The sequence below is a fragment of the Molothrus aeneus genome, chromosome 20, assembly GCF_037042795.1.
Source record: "Molothrus aeneus isolate 106 chromosome 20, BPBGC_Maene_1.0, whole genome shotgun sequence".
Classification (NCBI taxonomy): Eukaryota; Metazoa; Chordata; class Aves; order Passeriformes; family Icteridae; genus Molothrus; species Molothrus aeneus.
This window is the reverse complement of record NC_089665.1, coordinates 1,260,609-1,282,309: the sequence shown is the minus strand read 5'-3', so window position 1 is coordinate 1,282,309 and position 21,701 is coordinate 1,260,609. Positions and strand designations below refer to the sequence as shown.

Here is a 21,701-nt window from a genome sequence, read left to right as displayed (position 1 = left end):
CTGGGCTTTTTAATGGAGCAACAGGTCCATAGGATTTGAGTTCCTTGGACTTGCCCTTCAGGGCAGATCAATAGGCACAGATGGAAACAAAAGGCAGGATTGAAATTGAACCTTTTGGCATTTCCAGGAGCATTTCTCTCTGCAAATCTTGTTGGGAAGCAATGGCAGAGATCAAACCTTCCAGAGTGCATCCTGAATAAACAGGGGTGCTGTGCTCTGAGGGAGGCTCCAGTTCCTCAGAGGATGCCTGAGTGTGTGAGGGAGGAGAGCCATGGGGTGCAGGAGAGAAGGGAGTCTCCAGGCTGCAGGGCAGTGCTGGATTGGAGTGAATTCCTGGTTGTGCAGCCCCTGTGGATGCACCAGAGGAATCCTCAGGAGTGCTCCCCTGGTCAGGGAGCAGGAGGGGAGCTGGGGGCCATTGCTCTGTTCCCATCCTGGCTCCTGACCTCTTTAGATGCAGAGTCCCAGTTTCTGAGCACCAGGCTGGTTATCCTGGCTCAGGCTCTCATGGATGTTGTCACTGTCAGCCCTGTGCCAGGCAGGGCTGGCAATGGCAGCGAGTCCCTGAGCTGGAGGGGCTTTGTCCCTGCTGGAGTTTGTGTGGAGTCCTGGGAGGAGCAGATCCAAGGGCCAGGCTGCCCCTGTGTGTGACAGCTGCTCTCTGCTGCTGTCCCTTGGTGCAAGTCACAAACCCCTGGAGTTCTGTTCTAGGCCTCCCAGCTGTCAGGACCCAGGACATTGCTCTGGCTGCCCTGGAGAACTCCAGACCCTGGCAGGGGCTCAGAGACCTTGGCACAGAGTCACAAACACCTGTGCCTTTGATTTTAGCCCATGGAAACAATTCCCAATTTTGTGTGAAGAGTTACAAGCCACAGGAGTTTGAGTAGAATGAGAGTGAATTTAACACAGGGTGGAAAAGTAGAATTTTGGGGATTTAGAATGGGGGTTCAGGAAGCAAGATGGAGGAATCTGGGCGTGTTCTGTCCTTCTTCTCCTTCTTCTTGTCCTCCATCTTCTGCTGTGATGGTGACACTTTTGGATTGGTTTAGAGTAGAGCCAGACTGTCTAACATAGGTGATGGGTATTGGGAAATTATTGTAAATAAAGCACACACAGTTCTTATAAACTGTATAAAAAGTATAAAAAGCCAACAGCACCCCAAGGGCAGGGACTGTGCCACAACCCGACCTGCTGGACAGATCTCAGCAGGTCAGAGAAAGAATGGAACAGATAAAAGAAAATAAACAACCTTGAGAATGAGAATCGACTCAATCCTGACATCTTTAGTCATGGGGCTGGGAAAAAGAGACTTTCTGCCACCTCAAGGGGCATCTCAACACCAGAGACCTCATCACCCAACCTTCCTGGTGCAGCTGGGACCTGCTGTGAAGCAGCTGGGCAGGAAACACTTCCTGAGCTGACAGGTGAGCAGCCTCAAGGTCAGCAGCAGCTCTGCAGGTGCTGAGGCTGGAGCTGGGTGTTCTGACAGTGCAGGGCACTCAGTGACTGCTGGCTGAGAGAAATGTGGGGTAAAATCAGGGATAACTTCACCTGACTTGGACTGGGATGAGATCTGGGAGTCAGTGATGGTTTCCAGAGGTTTGAGCATCCCCAGGGGCAGAGGAGCTGTGCAGACACTGGGCTTCCCACTGATGCTTCTCCACACAGCCACATCAGCCCTGCTGCTTCACCCAGGCCAGGACTCACAGGATGCTTGGACAGGAGTTTCTCAGAGAATTTAATTGTCCAAGGCCAGGTTGGACAGGACTTGGAGCACCCTGGGCTATGGAGGGTGTCCTTGCTCATGGCAGGGGTGGAATGAGATGAACTTTATCCCAAATCATTCTGGGATTCCTGGAGAATGGCATTTCACTTTTGTTACCCAACAATGGATTTTCCACTCCTGCACTTCTGGGTGCTTTGGGAAATGAAACCCAGAGTGCACCCCTCTGAGTGCCAGGGATGTGTCTGATCACAGAGTGCACCCCTCTGAGTGCCAGGGATGTGTCTGATCACAGAGTGCACCCCTCTGAGTGCCAGGGATGTGTCTGATCACAGCAGAACAGGGCTGTGCTCTGTGCCCTCTCCTCCCAGAGCTGCAGAACAGCTCAGAAGGGTCAGGCTGGCCCAGCTCAGGAAATGTCAGCTCTCCCCAAAATCTGTGGGCTGAGCCTGAACAGAACAGAGGCAGGGAGCAAACCTGGCAATCCCTGTGAGGCTGTGCAGGAAAGCCTTGGAGAGAGGGCCTGGAACTGCATTTCCCACTGTGGGCACTGCTTTTTTCTCTGGGTGCTGCTCCAGGTGGGCAGCAGCCCCTTGGGGACACCTGTGTCCCACACTATGGAACAGGGCACCTGGGGACACCTGTGTCACACACTGTGGGCAGGACAGGCCCTTGGGGACACCTGTGTCCCACACTGTGGGCAGGACAGGCCCTTGGGGACACCTGTGTCACACACTGTGGGCAGGACAGGCCCTTGGGGACACCTGTGTCACACACTATGGGCAGGACAGGCTCTTGAGGACACCTGTGTCACACACTATTGGCAGGACAGGCCCTTGGGGACACCTGTGTCCCAGCTGTGGGCAGGACAGGCCCTTGGGGACACCTGTGTCACACACTGTGGGCAGGACAGGCCCTTGGGGACACCTGTGTCACACACTATTGGCAGGACAGGCCCTTGGGGACACCTGTGTCCCACACTGTGGGCAGGACAGGCCCTTGGGGACACCTGTGTCACACACTGTGGGCAGGACAGGCCCTTGGGGACACCTGTGTCACACACTATTGGCAGGACAGGCCCTTGGGGACACCTGTGTCCCACACTGTGGGCAGGACAGGCCCTTGGGGACACCTGTGTCCCAGCTGTGGGCAGGAGAGGCCCTTGGGGACACCTGTGTCACACACTGTGGGCAGGACAGGCCCTGCCTGTGCCAGTGAGCAGGGTCAGGGTGGTGCCAGCCATGGGCACCCCTCCCATCCCTGGTGCCATGGCACAGGTGCTGCTCTGGCCCCTGCTCCCCCCAGGTCACTGTGCCCCTGCTGGCACCAGGACACAGCAGGCAGTGGCTGTGGCTGCCTGGGGACATTCTGGGGACATTCTGAGGAGCTGCTGTCCCACCCAGGGCTGGGCACAGGGGGCTCCCAGGGCTGAGCCTGTGCTGCCTGTGAGCTGTGACATTACAGCTCCTCTGTTCCACTGCAGCTTTGCTCTGCTTTGAGCTGCTCAGACAATTCCCCAGGGCAGTTCTCAGGTTTTCCTTCCACTGAGACTCCACCTCCAATGTGGAATTTGTTTTAATCACTCTGGTGCAGTGGTGGTCTGCTGCATTACTGACTTACCTGCTGCCAAAGCCACTTGAGATGCCAAGTGCTGGGCTTGTGGGGCTTCATCTGTCTAAAAAATCGGTGTCTTTGTCTCCCTAAAACCATTGGGGAGAGTTGTTGCCTCCATAAAATCCTGGTTTTGCTCTGAGTGGCTCAGCATGAAATGGAAGTTGCTGAGTTATGGATGTGTGTGATGCAGATGCTTTGAATTGAGGAAGGGGCTCATTTGCTTTATTCTTTTTATTCCCACTTCAGCATAAAAGAGAAAGGAGACTTTGGGGAAATGGAGATGTGAGGGAAGCGTCCCAGAAAGGCAGCGTGGAGAAAGCACATTTGCTGTGCCTGGGTGGAGGCGTGGCAGGGAAGGGAACAGAAAATCCTTTTCCTTTGAAGATTTCAAAGCAGATGAGACTTGCTGTTTACTCCTTTGCTCTCCATTGTGTGTTTCCTTCATGTGGGACCCCACGTGTGCTCGTGTGTCTTGAGGATTTTATCATGTGGATGATTAATGGTGACTTTTTTTCCCTCCTCTTTATTTTTATTCCAGGAGAGAGAAAGATAGTGCAGTGAAGGGTAGTAGACTATAATTTGAGGTCACGGATCATATCTTCATTTTCTGCAGTCCTGAAGCCTCATAGGGATGAAAGATACTCTCAGGAGCTGCTTTCATGGAGTTGAGAGTTTGTGTTGGTGCCCAGTGGCTTTGCTGAGCTTTCAGAGCTCCTCTCTCCAGCAGACCTTTGAGCACTGAGCTGGTGCAACAGGCACTGAAAGGACTGAGGCTCCTCTGGCAGGGAGCTGGCACTTTTCCAAAGGGTTGGAAAAACACACTGGTGTTTATCCTTTATTGTAACCTTCCATCTGCTTCCACCTTCAAAGCCCTCTGGGTCTTTCATGCTCAGATCTTGTACCCTGGAGGATTTCTGTGCTGCTGAGGGCTGCAGGTCCCTGAGGGTCTCAGGCACTGCTCACACAGGCCTGGGAGAGCAGCACAGGGCAATGAGGTGCACTGAACACCAGATACGTGGTGGGAGGATCTTCTGAACAAAGCCAGAATCCCTTTCATGCCCTCACAAAAGCAAGGGGAATTTCAGCTTTTCTGGTGGCAAAACAAACAGCAAGTGCCAAGTCTGTAGTGGTGAGGCTGAGTGAAGAGGGCAGTGAAGCTCAGACATGGTTTTGATATCATTTGAGTCACTTTGGGTGAGTTTTGCAGCATTTCTAGCAGTGCTTTCACCTCAAGCCTCCATCAGGAGTTCAGAGTGCTGCTGAATGCTGGCCATGGGTGATGACCTTCCATCTTTATGTTTCATTTCCATTTCTTTTAGTGCACAGGGCTGTAAGCATCTGAGGTGGCCCACGGGCTCCTCAGTGGCTCTGGGCCACCTTGAGCCCCTCCTGTGTGGGTTGTGCTCGGTCCCTCTTGTGCAGCCCAGCATTGCTGGAGCCCAGGGGATTGATTGTGTCTCTCAGTGCAGGGTGCAGGGTGTTCCCCAGTGCCCCAGGGTGGGTTTGTTCCAGCTGGGAGCTGTGTCCCTGTCCCACAGGGATGCAGTTTGTTTGAGGGGGGTCCCTGGGACCCCCCTAAGCTGTGTGTTCACTGATAGCAGCAGGCAGGCAAGGAGACTCCACTCAGCTCCTGAGGGTGCTGATAGATGAGGGTTTGTTGGGGTCCTGCCCCTGGCAGCAGTGTGGTTTCTGAGGGAGAAGGGGGTATTGGAATATTACCAATATTGCTGGATGGGACCTGCCTGAGCTTGTCTGGCCCTCGCTGCTGAACCAAACAGCGGCAACTGTGCTGTTTCACCCCTCATACACCTTTGGCTGCCTGGGTGTGTGGTGTTTCACCCCACAGACACTTTTGGCTGGCTGGGTGTGTGGTGTTTCACCCCACAGACACTTTTGGCTGCCTGGGTGTGTGGTGTTTCACCCCACAGACACTTTTGGCCAGCTGGGTGTGTGGTGTTTCACCCCACAGACACTTTTGGCTGGCTGGGTGTGTGGTGTTTCACCCCACAGACACTTTTGGCTGCCTGGCTGCCTGGGTGTGTGGTGTTTCACCCCACAGACACTTTTGGCTGGCTGGGTGCTGCAGCTGGGCACGTGGGGACAGGTCCAGGCCTGCAGGAGCTCTGGTGGTGGTGGGATGGAGCTTCCCCCCATAACAGGGGCTGCTCCTCAGGTTTCCCTCTGTTGGAGAAGCTTTCAGGCCATGGTGAAGGAAAGGAGTCGGTTCTGACGGAGGGTTTGGATCCAGAGCTTTATTCTGGCCCTCAGGCCTCTGAATGCAGCACCAGCTCCAACAGAACTCCCTGAGCCCGTGGTTGCTGCTCCTTTGAACCCCGGGGAGAGGGGAGGGAAGGGGCAGGGAGCCACCAAGCAGGTACAGGAGGGGAGGGACAAAGGGACAAAGGACACCTGGATGGCCCAATGCCCCCCAGGGATAGAGGGCATCCTTTGGATCTGCCAATCACTCAGTGCCCTTCTGGAATGCCAGGACTGACAGACAGTGCTGGGAGGGGTCAGGGAGGGGAAAGGAGAAGTGACTGACACACCTGGAAGGAAATTATCAGGGGAGGGACCAGGTTCTGAGGTAAACCATGAAATCACAACCCAACTAGGGAGGAAGTGGGAGGGAAGGGGAGGGAAGAGAGGGAAAGCCTAGGGAGCAAAGGGCCAAGAGAGCTTCTGGTCTCCCTGGCACAGCCTAACAGGGAGATTCAAGGTGGGCATGAATCAGATTTGGGCCAGTGGGATTACAGATCCATGATCCTGCAGGGGAGGGTCACAGGCCTGGAATGAACCCTACATTTTCCAGGGGTGAGACAGAGCAAACCATTGAACTAAAATGTAACACCACAACCCCACGGGCTGTGTGTCCCTGTCCCCAGAGGAGCTGAAGGCGCCGCTGGAGGAGTACGTCAACAAACGCTACCCGGGGCTGGTCAAGGTGGTGAGGAACCAGAAGAGGGAAGGGCTGATCCGGGCCCGCATCGAGGGCTGGAAGGCTGCCACGGGCCAGGTCACCGGCTTCTTCGATGCCCACGTGGAGTTCACTGCTGGCTGGTAGGTGCTCAGGGGCTTGCTGAGGGGGGCATTAGCCAGGGGAACACCTCTCCTTTTGTGTCCTGTAAGAACCATGTCTGGCCAGGCTGTTTGGGTGCAATCCAGCTAGCTATGGACCCCAGCCCACACCATCTTCCATGGGTGAAAGCAGAAGATCAGAAGTGCTCTTCTCCATGTGGGGACAAATGGCCTCTGTTTATTGACTTGTGAGGAGACACCTCACACTCTGGTGACTCCCCAGGTGGAAAAGAGGGCACTGCCTCATGGCAGGAGATTTTTATACCTAGGGAATGGGGGCAGAGGAGGACCACAACCAATGGGATACAAGTGGGAAGGGGCGAGGGGAGAGGTAAACCAGGGGAGAGACCACCAGGGCTGACACCTGGGGGGGAAAAAGAGGGAAACCATGTGGCCATAGGATACAAATCATGTGAAGAGTGCAAATTACCAAACACCCAGTGCAAACAACAAAATAACTATTTAGTGTAATACAACAGTGTCCCTACAGAATAGCACACAGGTCCTCTGGCTTACTGTCCTCATGTGTCCCTACAGAATGACACACAGGTCCTCTGGCTTATTGTCCCCATGTGTCCCTACAGAATGACACACAGGTCCTCTGGCTTATTGTCCTCATGTGTCCCTACAGACTGGCACACAGGTCCTCTGGTTTGTTGTGCTCATGTGTCCCTACAGAATGGCACACAGGTCCTCTGGTTTGTTGTGCTCATGTGTCCCTACAGAATGGCACACAGGTCCTCTGCCTTGCTAATCCTTCTCCAGGATTCCTTCTACATTGAATGGCATGGTGGGAATGTATGAGGAGAACTTTTCCCTGCCCTTGTTCCTTGTAATCCTTCTCTATTCCCTCCCTTCGTGTGTGTGCTTTCCCTGCTCCCTGTTTATGTTTTTCAGGATGATTTCCCATTCCCTTAATTCCTGCAAGTTGAAAAAAGCCCAGGCAGCAAGGGAATGTAGGAGAAAGGGTTTCCCACTTCTGTGCCCATTGCTGGATCCCAGAGGGGAAGGCTCAGAGGCTCTGGATTGATTTGTTTCCTCTGCTGCTGGGAATAAGAGCAGAGGTGCAGAAGCAGCAAAAGGTGTTTCATAAGGATTTTTTTTCAGAGAGGTTTAGAACATTTGAGCTCAAGTGGCTTAAGTTTGAATCTTTGTCATGACAGGAGCCTGAAAGGGAATTTTTTTTCCTTTAACCAAGTGTAAAAAGTAAATGGTCCATGTTTAGAAAAGTGGAGGTGGAAGAAGCTAAACTTGTGTTGAATTTGAACACAGTAACAGCCACAAAAATCCCTATTTGCAGCTGTTAAAGGCAGAGTTGTGCACAGCTATTGAATCCTTTTTAATGACAGTGCAGCTGAAGGGGATGTTTTAAGAGCTGTTTGTTATGTTGGGATCTGTATTCCCAGTTGAACATTCCTCTTTCTGGTCACTAAATCCTCACACCTGATTCACTGAGTAGCTCCCATCGACCGAGCTGTTGAAGCTCTTTCCTAGGGGTAGAGAAGAGACATTTCTGCAGTGTGGACTTGGCTCTCCCTGAGTTTCCCACCCACTGCTGTTACTGGGAGCACTGGGAGTGCCAGTTCCCCCAAATTCCCCCTGGTGTGGGCACTGATCCAGGGCCCTCGATGGCTCTGGAGCTGCAGAGGTGAGGCTGAGCACACCCCCTGCTCTGAACATGTACCAGAGATGAATTTTTTAGCTACAGAGTCATCAAACTGCATCCCAAGGAAAAAAGACCCTTCAAACAGTCCTGCTTTCCAGAATGTACCTGTTCTGCCCAGGGTTTGGGGATCTGGGGGAAGTCTGGACTAGTTCAGGCATGGTTTGAACCAAGCCCACCCTTCCTGGCCTTGCTTTACAGAAGGGAAGGTTTCCAGCCTGTGAGCCAGGTTTGTACCCAGCACAAGGAGGACATGGACCTGGAGTGGGTCCAGAGGAGGAACACGAAGGGCTGGAGCACTTGTGCTGTGAGGAGAAGCTGAGGGAGTTGGAGTTGTTCAGCTGGAGAGGAGAAGGCTCTGAGTGGATTCCAGCACCAAAGGGAGCTCCCAGGAGAGCTGGAGAGGGACTGGGGACAAGGGATGGAGGGACAGGACACAGGGAATGGCTCCCACTGCCAGGGGCAGGGATGGATGGGAGATTGGGATGGAACTGAGTGGAGCTGCAGTGAACTGAGGCTCTGTCTGTGCTTTGCCCCTTCCCGCAGGGCAGAGCCGGTGCTGTCCCGGATCCAGGAGAACAGGAAGAGGGTGATCCTGCCCTCCATTGACAACATCAAGCAGGACAACTTCGAGGTGCAGCGCTACGAGAACTCAGCCCACGGCTACAGCTGGGAGCTGTGGTGCATGTACATCAGCCCCCCCAAGGACTGGTGGGACGCCGGGGACCCCTCCCTGCCCATCAGGTACGGCTGGGCTGACACACAGTGAGGAGGGCTGGGGACACTCACTGTGCAGGGCTGGGGGCATTCACTGCCCAGGGCTGGGGACATTCACTGCCCAGGGCTGGGGACACTCACTGCCCAGGGCTGGGGACACTCACTGCCCAGGGCTGGGGACACTCACTGTGCAGGGCTGGGGGCATTCACTGCCCAGGGCTGGGGACATTCACTGCCCGGCTGGGCTGGGGACACTCACTGCCCAGGGCTGGGGACACTCACTGCCCAGGGCTGGGGACATTCACTGCCCAGGGCTGGGGACATTCACTGCCCGGCTGGGCTGGGGACACTCAATGAGCAGGGCTGGGGACATTCACTGCCCAGGGCTGGGGACACTCCCTGTGCAGGGCTGGGGACACTCACTGTGCAGGGCTGGGGACACTCAATGCCCGGGGCTGGGGACACTCAATGAGCAGGGCTGGGGACATTCACTGCCCAGGGCTGGGGACACTCACTGCCCAGGGCTGGGGACATTCACTGACCAAAACTGGGGACATTCACTGAGCAGGGCTGGGGACATTCACTGACCAAAACTGGGGACATTCACTGAGCAGAACTGGGGGCACTCACTGCTCAGGGCTGGGGCACTCATGAGCAGCACCATGGAGGGCAGGGAGGCATCCATCTGCTGAGGGAGCCTGTGGGAGAGCTGGACAGGGACACACAACACCCTGGAGTGGAAGGGGAAAGGGGAATGGCTTCAGACAGAGCAGGGGTAGGTGGGATACTGGAAGGAATTGTTCTCTGTGAGGGTGGGCAGGCCCTGGCACAGGGTGCCCAGAGCAGCTGGGGCTGCCCCTGGATCCCTGGCACTGCCCAAGGCCAGGCTGGACAGGGCTGGGAGCAGCCTGGGACAGTGGGAGGTGTCCCTGCCATGGCAGGGGTGGCACTGGTGGGCTTTGAGGTCCCTTCCCACCCAAAGCATTCCATGGTTCTATGAAAATGCAGGAAGATTAAGTGAGGAAGCTCCCTGGAGAGGTAGGGACAATGTCATAACCCCCACCTGCTCTGTGACATGGGCCAGGGAGGGTTTGGAAGGGTGCAGGGATTTGGGAAAGGGTGTTGGTAACAAACCCACCAGGGAGGTGCAGGAGCTGTGCAGATCTGTTCAGGCTTGTGTGGAAGTGCAGGTGACAAAGTGGCTGTGCCTCAGTCCCAGTGTCTAGTTTGTGCAAACCAGGAGGAATGAGGAGATGGTTCCCATGTGATGATGGGCTGAGGGTGGGTCCATGGAGCACAGCACTGTGTTTTCCTCAATGCAGAGTCCTCTCCTCCCAGGGCAAGCTTTGGAAAAATGTGTCTCAGGCTGTTGTAACACTCCAGCTGAAGGGTTGGCAGCTCTGAAATGTGCTCCAGCCCTGCCAGGCTTCAGGGGTGGGATGAGCCCAAAGCAAGAGCGGGAGGGGAGGCTGTGGGTGGGAGCTGGGGCTGCTCTGTGTGCACAGCTCTGAGGTTTTCCCTTCACAGCCCCCAGCTATGACAGTGATGCTCTGATCAGGAGTGGTGTCTGGCCAGGTGGGTGGGATCCACCTGGATCCTGACATGGTTTGTCTGGGGAAGCCTTGTCCTCAGGCACAGAGCAGCTGCAGGAGGGCAGATCCCTGCCTGGTGGGAATCCTGAACCCAAACAACTCTGTTTTGGTCACTGACATAATCCCTGGAAGCTGGAATTAGGTCTGTTCCCATTCACACAGAGACTTCTTGTTACTCCTTTGGCTCCCTTGTCCAGGGCAGCACATTCAGCCCTCAATGGAGGAATTAGTTTCGTTTGGAGTCAGTTTATTCTGGACAGGAGTCAGGGCTTTGACAAATAAACAGTTATTTTAACCAAATTCAGGCTGCTGGATTTGTTCAGGGAGGGCTGGGCCATGCAGAAGGCAAAGCTGAGGAACCCAAGAGCCTTTGCAGGTGAGGTGTGAGCAGAGTGGTGCTGGCAGCTCCTGCTGGAGCCTCTGGAGGGTGATAAAAGTGGATCAGCACTGCTGGGATAAACCTTTCTCAGCCAGGAAATATAAAAGGGCACAAAGAACAAACTCTTTAATAAAAGAGTTTGTATCTCCCATTTGGGAGATACAGGAAAGCTTTGGCACAGGGAGTGTCCCCTGTGATTGTGACACCACCCTGGCAGCTGGCTGAGCTTCAGCACCTCTCACTGGAGGTGTCTGAGGAAACTGAACCCCCAGTAAGACATTTAAAGGTCTGGTAACACCTTCTGCTCTGTTCTGCTCACAAAATGGGGTCTGAGTCTGTGCCATGCACTTTGGGGGTGGTCAAGGACAAGTGGGGCAGAGCCACATGGGGAGGGACAGCCTTGGTTTGGGGAAGGTGTGTGATGGCAGGGGAGGTGAGGTTTACTTGGTTGGTTTTTGAAAGGGAGGGGAGGTGAGGTTTGGTTGGCTTTTGGAAGGTGTTTGATGGGAGGTGAGGTGTGTTTGATGTTGGTTTTTGGAAGGTGTTTGATGTTGGTTTTTGGAAGGTGTTTGATGTTGGTTTTTGGAAGGTGTTTGATGTTGGTTTTTGGAAGGTGTTTGGTGGCAGGGGAGGTGAGGTTTGGTTGGTTGGTTTTTGGAAGGCAGGGGAGGTGAGGTTTGGTTGGTTTTTGGAAGGCAGGGGAGGTGAGGTTTGGTTGGTTTTTGGAAGGCAGGGGAGTTTTGCTTGGTTGGTTTTTGGAAGGCAGGGGAGGTGAGGTTTGGTTGGTTTTTGGAAGGCAGGGGAGTTTTGGTTGGTTGGTTTTTGGACGGCAGGGGAGGTGAGGTTTGGTTTGGTTGGTGTTTGGAAGGCAGGGGAGGTGAGGTTTGGTTGGTGTTTGGAAGGCAGGGGAGGTGAGGTTTGGTTGGTTGGTTTTTGGACGGCAGGGGAGTTTTGGTTGGTTGATTTTTGGAAGGCAGGGGAGGTGAGGTTTGGTTGGTTTTTGGAAGGCAGGGGAGGTGAGGTTTGGTTTGGTTGGTTTTTGGAAGGCAGGGGAGGTGAGGTTTGGTTGGTGTTTGGAAGGCAGGGGAGGTGAGGTTTGGTTTGGTTGGTTTTTGGAAGGCAGGGGAGGTGAGGTTTGGTTTGGTTGGTTTTTGGAAGGCAGGGGAGTTTTGGTTGGTTGGTTGGTTTTTGGAAGGCAGGGGAGTTTTGCTTGGTTGGTGTTTGGAAGGTGTTTGATGTGAGGGCAGGTGAGAAGGCAGAGGGTGGTGAGCTGAGGAGTTTCTGAGCTGAGGAAACTCCTGTGGGGAGCTGGAGGGTTGGGTGCTCATGAAGAGATGGAGTGGGGAGGTCAGGACCTACACCAGGAGGATTTTGGTTCTTTAGGGTGTGTTTCCCCAGGCTCCCCAGTATGAACCAGTTCAGGGGTTACCAATGAGCCAGGAGTACATGGGCTCACAGGGATGTTGGACACTTCTCACAGCTCTATTTCTTCTCTTGCTGTGGTGCTGAGAGCCAGAGGTGCTGCCTGGGGTGGATCTGCTGCTGCAGAAGGGAGGGGTTTGCTCTGGGACTTGGCTCCTGCTGACCAGCAGGTCCTGTTAGGTAGTTCTGGTGCTTGTTTTATCTTAAAGTAATGTAGGGATGGTGCTAAAATCTGAGCAGGGCATTGAGCATCACATCTCTGCATTTCAGCTGATGGCAAACAGTGGCAGGAGGAGCTGGGAGAGGTTTTTATCTGAAATTCCCACAACCTTGGTGCACCCCTCACATCCCTTTTGGAGATGCCCTGGAGCAGGGAATGCCCCATTATCCCCAGCCAGGCAATCCCAGGGATCTGCCCCTCAGCTCTGGGCACTGCTGAGAGGAAGGAACAGGAAAAAGAGATCAGAGCAGGGTTCTGGAGACACCTTTGTTAAAGGCATCTGAAATGTGGATTCTGTGCTGAGGTCCCAGGGGTTTGAGGGAGCCAGGGGAAGGACACAGCCCTGAGACACCCAGGAACCTCCCAGCCATGTTAAATAAAAACATGCAAAAACACTGAAATAACATTTTCATGTCAAAGCACTGAGATAACATTGCCAGCAGGCCCTGGGGGAGGATCAGGAGGAAGATAAATGGGCAGTGTCCCCAACAGGAAGCTAATGACACGTGCTGTCCTGTTGTGTACCCACACACAGAGCAGAAATAATGACTGCAGTTATTTCTTTGTCACATCATGCTCTGAAAATCCTGCACTTGGTAGCAATGTTTGCATGGAAGGGATGCAGTGCAGTGCTCCATGTAATTATGCATGGATTAGAGGAAATTTGGAAATTATAGCATACAGAAGTACATTAGTTTTTAAGAGATACTTTAGGATAAAAGGGTGGGAGTGAAGTAAAGCAGTTTATTCCCTATTTTGGGTTCACTCTTGGTGCATGGGGACTGTGGCAGCCCCAGGAGGAATTCCCTGCCCACCAGGGCTGCTCCAGCCCTGTGAGCCCAGAGGTGACCAAATACAGTCAATGGGGACTGGAGACAGAATATGGGAATGTTTTGGGGCAGATTTCTCTCCTGGCTAATTCCCAGATATGATTATCCAGGCAGAGAGCTGATGGCCTCTTTGAAATGAAATTTGTCTAAAATACGGCCCAGTCTCAAACTGGCTCCAGGCTCCTGCTTTATCCAGTAATATCCTGCAAGAAATAGCCTCCCTTAATCCCTTGGAGAGATGCTGCTGTAATACCTGGGGTCTGCAATCCATCAGCTGTTGTATTTTTGTCACCTTAACCTTTAAAATGCTGATACACCAAAGATCCCCCAATCTCAGCACTAGCTGGGCCTGGTTTCACAGCCAGGCTTTCCTTGCAAGGCCCTGCCTGCCTCTGTGCAGGAGATAAAATTGTGATTGCAGGGTAATGGATCGTGTCTGAATTAGCTCTGCCAGAAGAGGCAGACAGAAAATGAGGTTTAAAATGGTCATCACAGAGATCCTGATGTCCAGCAGAGTGAGCTCCTGCAGAGCTGGTGGCATTTCCTGGTGCTGAGCTGTGTCAGGAGGGGATCTGTGCCTGCATTCCATGCCTGGATGGGCTTTGCTGTGGAGATGCAGCCAGGATTTATCCAGGTATTAATGACAGACATTGGTCAGAGTTTGCTGAGGGTCCAGAAAACCTTTGAGGCTACAAAAAATGGAAGAAAGCTGATGCTTTCAAGGTCCTGTGGGAAATCCAAGCGAGCTCTTTGAAGATGCTGTGAAACAGCAAATGGATGACCTGGTCCTGGGGTATCCCATGGTGGGATCCAGCTTTTAGCATCTTCAGCAATGATTTATTTCCCACTGACAGAACATGAGGTTCATTGAGGTTCATTGAGGTCTGGAGCTTGTTGCTTCACTGGTGTGAACCCCAGAGCTCCTCCTGCCTGACCTGGTTTGGTTGTGTCACACCAGCTTTGGTCAAAAAGCTGCTGAGATCTGGAGATTTATGGCTCCTTGTGCTGATGGTGCTTCAGGGGCAGCCCCAGGATTTGTAATTACAGCTGTGAGGTATTGATGGCTCCAGGAAAACAATGAATGCTCTCCTGCCCTGGGTCTCATCCAGGAGCCACAGAATCACTGGGTTGGAAGAGACCTTGAAGATCACAGAGTCCAACCCAGCCCCAACAGCTCAACTCAACCCTGGCACCCAGTGCCACATCCAGGCTTTGTTAAACACACCCAGGGAGTGAACACTGAGCAGCCCTGGGCTGAGGGACACCCAGCTGAGCAGGGAAAGGGGCTGGACACATGTTCTGCTGGAGGAATGAAATGGGCTGGACACATGTTCTGCTGCAGGAATGAAAGGGGCTGGACACATGTTCTGCTGGAGGAATGAAAGGGGCTGGACACACGTTCTGCTGGAGGAATGAAAGGGGCTGGACACATGTTCTGCTGCAGGAATTGTCATACCTGAGCTCTGCTGCCTGGTCCTGCTGTCACTGCACTCAGAGAGCCCCTGGGGCTGCAGAAGCTCTCCAAAATCCTCAGGTCCAGCCCTGAGCACATGCCCCACACTGGGATGTAAGAGCTGAAATGAGGGATGTGGGACTCCAGGCAGCTCTTCAAAATGCAGCTTATTATATACAAATTGCAATTTATTGTATCCAAAATGCAGTTTATTCCATCCAAGGTGTTACACCACTCCAGGGTCGTGGGTGACAGAGCTGTGCCCACAGCTGTCAGCTCCAGCTGCAGGCAGGCCTGGAGACCCTTTGGTTTTGGTTACATTGCATTATAGACTTTTCTTTGCTGAGCATCTTCATACAGTAGAACCAATCTATACCTTAACTATTATCTACAGCCTATCATAAGTGCTGTAATTACCATATTCATGTCACTGTTCTCCAATCACTCACAGTCAGTACATTACAGTTTAAGCTAGAAGTTGTTCTTCAGTTTTCTTGCAGTGGAAAATTCTGAGACCTTTTTTCTCCTTGCCACATTTGCTGCCTTGTTTGCCTGTGCTCTCTTCCTGCTTGGTAAAAACATCTTCTTGTTTGGGGTGGGTTTATCCTTTGCTCTAAGCCATAAAAACCCCTCTAACTCACACACCCTTTGCCTCCTTGGTTATCCAGTGAGACTGGCTCAGCAATTCTTTTCTTCTAGATCAAAACTTGCTTCCATCTCTATTCCTTCATCAGACTCTACATTTAAAAATCTTTCTGCCATGCATCCATATCTGTGAGACTTTCTCGTCAAACTTTCATCCTTCCCAATGCTGGGAGATGTCCCATATGCTCCTTTTCTGAGCACCTCAGGGGTGCTGATGCCACCACCACCCTGGGTGGACTGGATTATTTACAATATATTGAATTTCCTGACTTTCTCTTTGTGTTTTCCACGTGTGGCTGTGCAGAGCAGTGGGGCAGAGGCTGCAAGGCTCCCTCAGTGAGCAGCCCCCAGAAGGTGCTGGGGCTGGAGGAGCCTCAGGTGGCTCTAGAGGTGACAAGAAGCCTCTTCCCAATAATACTACTACTAATAATAATAATAATACTAAAAATATTAAACTTTCTGTACTAACAAGTTCTAATCCCAAAAACCCCACTACATTTAACCTAAAAACCATTAAAAAACCTTCAGAAAATTAAATAATAAAACTGAAATTATAAGTATATAATTTAATTTAAAAGATATAATATCATATAATAAAAAGCTTAAAATTTAAAGTTTTAAAATTAAAAAAATATATATATTTAAAAGAAAAATTTTAAAACAAAAACTTGAATGTCTCCTTCAGTGAGCAGCCCCCAGAAGGTGTTGGGGCTGCAGGAGCCTCAGGTGGCTCCAGAGGTGACAGGAAGCCTCTTCCCAAGCCTCCCAGGCATGGATGCAGCTGGGAGCCAGCTTGTTAGAGCCCTAAATACTAAAAATTTTAAACTTTCTGTACTAACAAATTCTAACCCCCAAAACCCCACTACATTTAAGCTAAAACCATTAAAAAAACCTTCTAAAATTAAATAATAAAATTAAAATTATAATTATCTAATTTAATTTAAAATATATAATATCATATAATTAAAAACTTCAAATTTAAAGTTTTAAAATATAATAATATATATGTAAAACAAAATAAAAATTCAAAAACAAAACTTAATCCTTCATCACCTTCTTCACCTTTTTCATAAATAATACTATCTATCTAATTAAACAAAATTTACACGACAAAACATAATTAATTACAAAGTTTAAAAAATTAAATATAATTATATATATTTAATTAATTATAATTAGTTATATGTATTTAATTTAATACATATTAAATATAATTATATATTCTTAAATAGCTTTTCCTTTAAAAACTTATAGAAATAAGTTTGCAAAACTATTTTATGTAGTATTATACAAAATACAAAGCTATTTTATAACTTATTAATAAAATACTTTAAAACTCACAGCTTCTAAAATTATAGTATAAATAAAAATAATAAACATCTAAATCTAAACACAAAATGCCATCTCAAACACCTTCAGTCCCACCCCTACAAAAACAAAAAGAAGTTTAAAAGCCAACACCAGCTTTTAGGTAAAAGTGGATTTTGGACAGGGCTATGCTGCAGACGTTTTATGTGGCACTTAATCTTTACTGCTGCTGGAAGACAAAAGCTCATTTAATTAGAATTAAGATGATTGTGAGGAGGAAATGGGGTTTGAGAGTTATGGATTGTGAAAGAATGAAAAGGCTGATAGGTTTGACGGTTTTTATAAAGTTGAAAATAATGTTAATTAACCCACCCAATTACCTGCTGCCTCAGCCTCACAAATGTGAATTTGCTCTTGCAGTGTTCTTAGGAAAGAGCAAACTTCATGAGAGGTGTGGGAATGATGCAGGGGTGGGGCTGGGACAAACACAGGGGTTCAGGTTGCTGAATGTGGCCCAGGAGTGAAGGTTCTGCTGCTAACAAGGCATTTGTGTTTAATTAAAGTGTTCCTCAGTCCCAGAGCTCAGGTGACCTGAGCTGTCCCTCTCTGGGGCTGGGCTTTCATTTGGGGTGGGATCATTATTATATTTATTTGTTCATTCCAGAAACCACGAGCTGTTGATTTTTCCGTGGGGCTTCCTGCAGCCCTCATCCCATGATGGTGTTCCAAAGCCCAAAGACTCAGTGCTTTTTTAATTTTAATTAAATAAATGCTGTTTCTTTCCTCTTTTAGTCCAACCTCTGAGACTTCTTTTAGGCTACTGTGACATCCTGAAACTTCTGTGCACACAGACTCTGGAATAGCCAGAGGAACAGAGCCCTTGGGAATAACCTCCACTGCCATAAAATGATGGGAGAGGATCCCCATGGCTGGGACAGGACATTCCTGCAGCACATCCCCACCCTGGCAGGGTTAGCAAGGTGCACATCAGACCCTCAGTAACAGATTTACCCAGGTTTGCTCAAACTCTTACCAATAATTTCACCACCACAGGAGTGCTCAGCGTGGCAGGAGGCACCTCAGGGATGGTGCAAACTGTTGGACACAGGTGTGAGGAAAAGACAGAATTCTAAGGATATTTCTTGGGTTTCTGTGGGTTTGTTTTGAAAAAAGTCTTGAGGTATTGGTACAAAATGATGAATATTTTTTAAATTGGTTCTTTCTGGCTTTAGCATCTCCAAACTGCAGGAAGATTCCTGATTCTGTGTGAAGATGGTTTAAAATGTTCTCATTCTTGTGGCATTTGGAAGCTGAGGGGAAGATTTCCATAGGAGCCAAATGTGGGGTGGTGAAATGGGAATTTGTTTTTGGAAACCTCACCTGGAATGTGGGAGAAGATGCTAGTGTCAGGTGTGGGATGGGATGGGAGGGGATGGGATGGGATGGAATGGGATGGGAGGGGATGGGATGGGATGGGATGGGATGGGATGGGATGGGATGGGATGGGATGGGATGGGATGGGATGGGATGGGATGGGATGGGATGGGATGGGATGGGATGGGATGGGATGGGATGGAAGGTCCCAGCAGCTGCAGGAGGCTCATGGAGCTCTTCAGTGGCTGCATATAAAACTTAAACAGATAAAATTTAAATGGAACAGGAAGATAAATTGTTGGTAGTGGTGATCAGGCTCTGAAGCTGCCTTCCTTGATCAGATCAAGGAGACCAAAGCTCTGTGTTGGTCACCCAAATGCTTCTTCTCCCTTGAAATCAGGTTCTCCTCCATCCCTGCTCTGGCTGCAGTTCCATGTCAGGGCTCAGCATCATTTCCACCAAAATCCATGGAGCCCCAAAGGACTTTGGGCCAGACCTTGGTCCAGCATGGGAACAACAGGGATTTGTCCAAGGCCAGGCTGGACAGGGCCTGGAGCAGCCTGGGCCAGTGGGAGGTGTCCCTGCCAGGGCAGGGGTGGCACTGGATGGATTTTAAGTCCCTTCCAACCCAAACCCCCCAAGGATTCTGTGGCTCTTCCCCAAGGAAGGTTTGGTTGGTGCCTCTGCAAAGAGCTGCTGCAAACATCTTGTTATTCAAACACCTCAAGAAATCAGACCCATCCATCCCTAGCTCCTGGAGACCTGTGCTTCCAGGGGTGTGAAGCTGAAAGCTAAGGTTTGATCCCTCCTGGCTGGCATGGATAATGAAGGGTTCTGAAAAAACTGAAAACAAGTAACAGAAGAATTGCAGAATCACAGAATAATTGGGGTTGGAAGGGACCGTAAAGCTCATCTCATTCCACCCCGGCCATGGGCAAGGACACCTTCCACTATCCCAGCTTCTCCAAGCCCTGTTCAACCTGGCCTTGTAGAGAAGAAACTGAGGGATTTTTTTTTTTTTGTTTAATTAGTGTCAGTCTTGTTTGGGCTCAGAATGTAGGAGAGGGAAGATTTAGGTCAGAATCATGACCTCAATAACTTTGTCATCCAGCTCCAGATTAAATTAAAACCATCAAGTGCTTTATCAGCTTCTAAAGTACTCCAGCAAGAACCTCTTCACTGTTCTCAGTTTGGGTTTTCCTTTTAGTGCTGAGGGTTTTTTGGGGATGATTTGAGGCCACATAATAAAAATTTTAATTGACTTTCTCAATTTTTATGTTAACGGTACTGGGAGGAGTGATCCTCAACTGGCTGCACAAAGTGACTTTCACTCCCTGGTGTGCTAATTTGAAGCTCTTAAACTTCCCAGAGATTCCCTGTGGTGTGAGAAAGCTGCCATGGACATGTTGGAGCTCAGGTTGCTGCTGTTGGGCCTCTTTATGAGGAATCCTTCATCTGCTGGTTTTTAATGCCACCTAATTTAGTGCCAAGTGTAAAAGAAGGCTCTGTGACTTTGTGATGGTGTCAGGTTTTACAGGATGGGCAGATTGATGTCCCTGCCTGGGGAGCCTGTGCTGAGGGTGCACCTGAGGCTGCTGCCCCTGGAGCTGGCTGGCAGCAGCCCAGGGATGAGGAAGCTCCCCATGGATGTCAGGGCTGGATCTCATTTCAGGTCTCTGTCCTTGGAGGGTTCCCCTCGGGATTGGCTGCATCCAGAGCAGGAGATCCCAACCTTGCTGAAACCTGGCGAGGTCCCCACCCAGCCCCAGGGTTTGGGAGAGGGCCCAAAGCTGTGTGATTGACTTTCTGTGAATTAGGGAAAAGCTTTTGGGGTGGAGGATCTGTGTTTGTGCAGCTCCCCAGGGCCATGGGCAGAGCTGCCATCAGAGCCACCACAGAGCAGTCACAGGGACAGCAGAGGGGCCTGGATGGGCTCGTGCCTGGCTGCTTTGGCCAAGTGACCTTGAAAAAGCAGAGTTTGAGCCTCTTTGGGTGGGACATGTAGGGCATGGAGTGGGATTTGGGTTCAGTATTAAATACCTGCCCCAGAGAGGCCTGTGCCTTTCCTGGGATGGGGGAGATCCACCCTTGGGTGCTGAGCCTTCAGCTTGGTGCAGATGGAAGCTCCTGGAGCCCTGCCCAGCCTTGGGTGGCACTTCTTGTCACCAAAACATTTCCCTGCCTGAGAAGGGGCTGTCTGGGGTCAGTAAAGTCATTTGGGAGCTCCTTGGCTGTTCCAGTGATTCCTGGATGAAAATAGATGCAGGCAGTCTTCCTTTGCTCTTTGCTGATGGTGCAAATGCCATCATCGTTCTGGGAATCAGGGGACACTTTTTAAAGGTTTTATGGGTGTGATTGTCCTGCTCTGCTCTGCTCTGCTCTGGGGGCAGTTTGGGGCAGTGTAAGATAGATCCAGAGTCATTGGAGACCATCCAAAGGAGGGACAGGGAAATGGGGAAGGGCCTGGAGGAGTGGGGTTGTTGAGGTGTCAGTGCACGGCCAGGAGTTGGATCCTTGATTTTATTTATTTATATATTTATTTTTATATATTTATTTTAATATTATATATTATATATTTAAACTTAAATTTAAATTTATATCTATTTATATATTTAGGTGAGTCCTTTCCAGCCCAGCATATCCTATGATCCTACAAAACCATTATTCTTGGCCAAATCAAGTGTTACTGCTTAAAGTTAAAACTTAAAGTCCACCCTCAAGCACCAGTCCAGCCCAGCTTGTCCCTGAAGAGCCTTAAAAATTGAGCAGGGACATTGAGCCTCTGGCTTGTCCCTTCAGGAGAGCAGAGTTACAGGCACGGGAGCAAATTCTCCTTCCTGAAGGGAGCTGTAGTTTATTGGTAGAAAATGTTCATGTAATCCATTTTTATGAAGAAAAACACGTTGGCCATACTGGAAGCGTTTGCTTTTGTATTTTTAGAGCTTTGCATAAGAGAATTATTTTGATTAAAATAGAAAAAAAAATTATGCTGCTTGTTGAAAAAATAAAAAATACTCACACTGACAGAACTTTAATCTGAGCCCAAGTCACAAAAACAGCCTTTATTGATGTCAGAGTTGTTTTAGAAATGGAAAGAGTAAACAGGATTTGGCCTTTAATTTGTGAAGGGTTTTGATTTTTCAGAGGCATTAAAGAGACAGAAAAGATGGGTATTGAATTATTTAACAATTGCTAGGAAAATTAAGCTTCAGAGAGCCTGTTTTCACTGCAGTAATCTTATTAATGAAAACAAAACAATCTGGGACAGCACCAATATTCGGAGCTCATACCCTGCTGCTGAATTGTTTCCGAGTGGTCCATGAAGTGATTTTGGAAGTCAAAGCCAAGATGAGCCTTTGCTGTGGTCTGTTCACACTTCCCAGGAGAGAGCTGCCATTGATGGATTATCCAAATATATTTTCCCTCTAAATCCAAAGGAGAGGGGAAAAATACTCGAGGAGGAGTTAGGGGAATTTGGCTCTTTGGATTTTTTTTTTTTCATTGGCAGATGGCTTTTAAGTGATTTATTGGCCAAAACCAATCAATTTTCATTAGAAAGCAAGTATTTAATGACTTTGGGGGTGGGGACTGAAAACAAAGGAGTGATAATGGAGCTGGGTGACACAGAAGAGCAGCCCTTCATCAAAGAGACTTTAAAGAGTGTTTGAGAGCCAGAGCTGAGGGCG

At 50.0% G+C, this 21,701-nt stretch overlaps 1 protein-coding gene across 1 annotated transcript in view; it reads left to right on the top strand.

Moving 5' to 3' along the window:
• The window catches only part of GALNT17 (polypeptide N-acetylgalactosaminyltransferase 17), a 252,120-nt gene that overhangs the window by 88,825 nt on the left and 141,594 nt on the right, over positions 1-21,701 (top strand). Inside the window, exons 4-5 of the mRNA XM_066563263.1 lie at positions 6,220-6,394; positions 8,622-8,819. Of these exons, the coding sequence (XP_066419360.1) occupies positions 6,220-6,394; positions 8,622-8,819 (373 nt within the window). The remainder of the gene's footprint in view (positions 1-6,219; positions 6,395-8,621; positions 8,820-21,701) is intronic.